Source organism: Arachis ipaensis, chromosome B1 (genome assembly GCF_059453495.1).
Source record: "Arachis ipaensis isolate K30076 ecotype BB chromosome B1, ASM5945349v1, whole genome shotgun sequence".
In the NCBI taxonomy this organism is placed as follows: Eukaryota; Viridiplantae; Streptophyta; class Magnoliopsida; order Fabales; family Fabaceae; genus Arachis; species Arachis ipaensis.
The window spans coordinates 65,720,031-65,724,633 of NC_142436.1; the positions used below are offsets into that span (position 1 = coordinate 65,720,031).

The 4,603-nt window shown below is 33.6% G+C and overlaps 1 protein-coding gene across 1 annotated transcript; it reads right to left on the minus strand.

Moving 5' to 3' along the window:
* Positions 1 to 1,393: 1,393 nt before the first annotated feature.
* LOC107630952 (Pectin lyase-like superfamily protein) lies at positions 1,394 to 3,696 on the minus strand. The gene is made up of 4 exons (XM_016334253.3): positions 3,509 to 3,696; positions 2,583 to 3,329; positions 2,233 to 2,371; positions 1,394 to 1,967 (listed from the first exon to the last, which is right to left on the minus strand). The coding sequence occupies exons 1-4, from the start codon at positions 3,622 to 3,624 to the stop codon at positions 1,746 to 1,748; spliced, it is 1,224 nt and encodes a 407-aa protein (XP_016189739.1). The 5' UTR covers positions 3,625 to 3,696; the 3' UTR covers positions 1,394 to 1,745.
* Between the last annotated feature and the right edge of the window lie 907 nt (positions 3,697 to 4,603).

Sequence of the window (4,603 nt, forward strand, 5' to 3'; positions counted from 1 at the left end):
GGATGGGAGAAGTGTGGCGGTGAGAAAAAAACCAAAAAAGAACCGTTTATGACTAAAGAAAAAGAATCGTTAAATATGAACCGAATTTTGATTTGATCAATGTTATATGTTGATTATTAATTGGTAAAATTAATGTATATTTAAAAAAAGTTGTTTCTTATATCTTTATGTAAGTGACGCTCTTTAAATATAGAGACTAACTTAATTATTAAATGAAAGTTCAATAACTAAATTAAATTTTATCTCACATTGAATATGACTAATATCTTAATTTTACTTAATCATGAAATTAGATTGAGAAGCAAATTTAAAAGTTAGAGAAAAAGATAAATAGGTCATTGACCTTTTATTTTATGGACATTTAAGTTTTTAAAAAATTTGAAAATACATTTAAGTTTTTGACCTTTTCAAAATTTAGACATATCGATCCCGCATGTTCACTTGAGTATGTCAAACCCAACAGAAAAATCAAACGTGACTCCCGTTGTATTGACCTGGTTGATACGGATGCACACGTGAGAGAGTTTTTAAAATTAGACAAATTAGACTCAATGATCGATGTGTCCAGATTTTGAAGAGATCAGAAATTTAAATGTATTTTTAAAATTTTAGGAATTTAAATGTCTACATACCAGAAAATCAGAGAAATCGATTTATTCTTTTCTCTAAAAGTTAAATAACACAACAAAATAAAAAGAATGATTCTAACTCTCTTGATGAAGCCTTTATATTAGTTAAAAAAAATATTAGAAGATAAATATTTTTATTAATATGAATCAATATTTTAGATTAATATTTTATTTTTATATTATTAAAATTTAAAATTTAATTTAGAGTATTTAATTAAAAATAATAAATTTTATTAATAAGTTAGCATTGTTCTTACATAAAATTTTCAATCAGACATCAAGCAAAGAGATTATATAAGGTTAGGATTAATTAAATCCCATCTATGGGCACTTCTTATGCAAATTAAGCACGGATAAAGTAATTAATTAAGGAAATGAAGTGGCTGTTCCAAAGTTCAAACCTTTTAGGCTTTTACTCCTTGCAGAGTGCAGCTTCTGTCTTTTGTCAGCTTAGTCGTTAACAGTTGTTTCGGTTGTTCAACTTTTTCAAATCCTTGATTGGTGGACAGAAAGATTTTCTTTTTGCTTCTCGATTCGATTCCATTTATTGCACTTTTTCTTATGCCTATGCTTCTGGTCAACACTCTCTGCCCTCTCCCCTCTGCACCCATGTGTCGGTCACAGACCCACAAAAAAAAGTACTATATATTAAAAAATAACATAATATTTGTGTGAACTTATTTTTTATATTTATTTAAATTTTATTATTCTATTATTAATTTATTATCCAATAAATTTGTTAATAGTTATGCTGAGAAAATGAATTTCAACAAAGAAATTAAGCAACACTATATAATTTTGTATATATTACATATCAACTCTTCTGTACTTGTTTTCTCTTAGACCATTGACATTGACCAACATATTCGGTTCTAAGAGATTAACTGTCAGTGGTTGTACAAGTAGAGAGCAAAACATCACAAACAAAATACAAATAGTAGAAATAATCCCCAAAAGAATGGAGGAAGAGAATCCTAGGAGACTTGAGTCCTAGCAATTAACAGAAATGACCATATAGTCTATATAAAATAAGGCCATTTTGTCTTTCACTTCCCTCCCTCTTTGATTAAATATTTGTTTTTTCACCCCTTTCTTAAGGTGTCATAATCATAAAAATCAGCAACGAGAACCCCTCTTACAAACGAGTGCACCTGCACCAGTTGTTATAGTGCCCACAAGAGTGGATGGTCTTGCACTCAAACTTGAAGCCCTTGCATAACTTGAAGAGGCTCCAGCCCCAGATGCAGTGAAAAATGCACCATTTACCAATAAGTCCCCTTCTGACCTCCAATTCCAACCCCTCCATTCACTCTCTGGTGCATCCTCATGCTTTGTCACCTATTCCCAAATTTAAAATTCACATTATTAAAAAAATTACATTTTCTTTAAAGAACTATTTCTATGAAAATATTTTTATATAAAAATAACATTATAAAAACATTATTACTTTGATATGTTTGACTAAATATATTTTATTGAATTATTTAATAATTTAAAATATAAATTTCATGTAAAAATATTTTTATAGGAGTAAGTATTTCTTCTATATATACTTATTCTATACTATACTAATAAAAAAAAAAAGAAAGTATATATAGTATACCTCTTTGCTGAACCTGTCATTTGGTGCTACAAATCTGTTGCCTTGGCTATTGATGGTTGGGTTGGCACTTCCACCAATGGCATACATTTCCCAGTGTGTGTAGTCATTGTTCACCACATGGAAATACCCATGCCTACACCTACACGCACAATACAATACCACCGATTTTCAAAATCTCACTACTATCTACCACCAAGGACCCCACATAGTAAAAGCTACTTTAGTTTTCAAGACTCAAGAAAAAAAAAATATTGACAAAAAGCAACAACATGCATTTATTTCTATCATTTTCACTGCTTCCCCCACTGAATCAATTTCGTTTCTTTCCATCAAACTAAAATTAAATTTACCTTGGCATTCTCTGAACAAGGCCTTCACCGAAGTGGTTAAAAGCAATAGTAACCTGCATATTCTTGTCTTGTGTATATGTATCACTATGACCCAACAACATAACCTTATCATGGTGCGTCATGTAATTGTTAGAAATTGTAATTGCGGTGGAGCCGTGAATGGCATCAATCAAACCGTCCCTGCAGTTAGACAAGGAGCAATGATCAACCCACACGTGGCTCCCGCCAAATATGGAGACCCCATCACCGTCCGATAGAGTCCTCCACCCGTAGTGCCGTGGGGAGTCACGCACCATAGCATTCCCACCTTGCTTACAATCATGTATGTGAATACCATGTATTATAACGTTATTCACATACTGAATTGTTATGCATGGTCCACCAGCAATGTGCACGCTAGCACCTCTCCCATCTATGGTCTTGAAGGAGTTCATTATAAGTTCTTCCTTCAACTGAATCACCATGTCCCTTGCGAATATGATCCATAAGGGCTCGTCCTGAATCACTGCATAGCGAAGCGTCCCCGGCTTCGGGTTCACTGGGTTGTCGTCAGCAGAATCAGTCACCACGTAGATTTTTCCGTCCCTTCCGCCAATGGCGTTCTTCCCGAAGCCGATAGCGCAGTCTGCAAGCCTCTGTCTGTTCTTCTCCCAATTCGGATCACACCTCCAACAGTCGTCGATTGGGTTACCTGTCCCGCAAGACAAGTACCCCAAGTTCCTCCTAGCAACAGACGCATTGATTTGCCTGCACCCCACATTGTAAAAAATATTAAATTTAGTCACTCAATGCAAATATATGATAAAATATAAAATAAATTTTATAATCCATAAACATAAAATAACTGATTTAGCTACTAAATTTTTGAATGGTAATAGCATTAATAACAAAGACATTGAATGCATGTTAGAGTGTTTTAATTATACCTGGTCACTTCTTGAGCTACCAATTCAGGGTCTTGGACAGGGGAAGAGGAAATGAGGGCCGGGGAGAGGAGAGAGAAGAGAAAGAGAAAGAGAAAGAGAAGGGAAGTGGTTGTCATGTTTGGAAGTTGTTAATTAGTATTTTTGAGAAGGGGATGAGAGAGGGAAGTGTTAAGTGTACGAAGAATGAGAGGGGGAGTAATGGGTATATAAAGGGGATTAAAGCCGGGTGGAATGGCGTGATTAAACTGAACATGTAGGTCCCATGCATGGACCAGTGTGCTTCTTCCTGATTTCTCGTTTCAGCAACGTAACCAAGCCCCTCCCTCCCTCAAACATTGATTCTAAGGAATCCAATTCAACTCTTGTGTGCACAGTCACGTTTCATCTCAACCGCTCAATCTTGTATTCAAAACTTTTATTTCATCTTAGTCGTTAGCATTCTAAATAAAGACCAAAAGAAAAATAAAAGTGTGCTTGTTTAAAGTGAAAATTTCTTTAAATAAATGAATAGTAAATGATATTTTTGTTTGAAAAATAAAGTGTTTTTTTACCATTCAAAAAAGGAGTATTTACTTAAATAAAGGTTAACAAGAAAAATTGGTGTTGGTCTTCACCTAATTTGGTTGCATATATAACCATATATACTAGTATACTACTGCCGTATGCAAGATTCTACAACTTGTCTCTCTTGGTAGTTTAACATTATTGGCATCATGGTATGCAGTTTCCCCTCACAAACACATGGTTCAAGTGAATTCTCACGCTGGAACACACTCAATTCGCTTAAATTGTGGTAATGCGTGGATTACATAGAAATAAATCTACAACTACATATGCCTTTACTACCATCGTCATGGTGAATTATGAGTCATATCTCAACAAAGCAAATATCCGCATTTAGTATTCCCTATCGTGTTTTCAACAGAATTATATACAAACTTGGATGAAATCTTACATCATCTTGTGTAATAATAAAATCCAACAAGAAAATATGTAAGAGTTCATGCCAATTGACTATGATGTTTAATTGGTTGAACAATATTCTAATATTCCATATATACTTCCCAATCTACATTATTTATCGCTAAGAATAAT

Coding starts and splice junctions, on each gene's coding strand:
- LOC107630952 (XM_016334253.3), bottom strand. CDS start 3,624: ATGACAACCACTTCCCTTCTCTTTCTCTTTCTCTTTCTCTTCTCTCTC. Junction 3,330..3,508: donor GTAGCTCAAGAAGTGACCAG/GTATAATTAAAA, acceptor TGTGGGGTGCAG/GCAAATCAATGCGTCTGTTG. Junction 2,372..2,582: donor CTTGTTCAGAGAATGCCAAG/GTAAATTTAATT, acceptor TTGTGCGTGTAG/GTGTAGGCATGGGTATTTCC.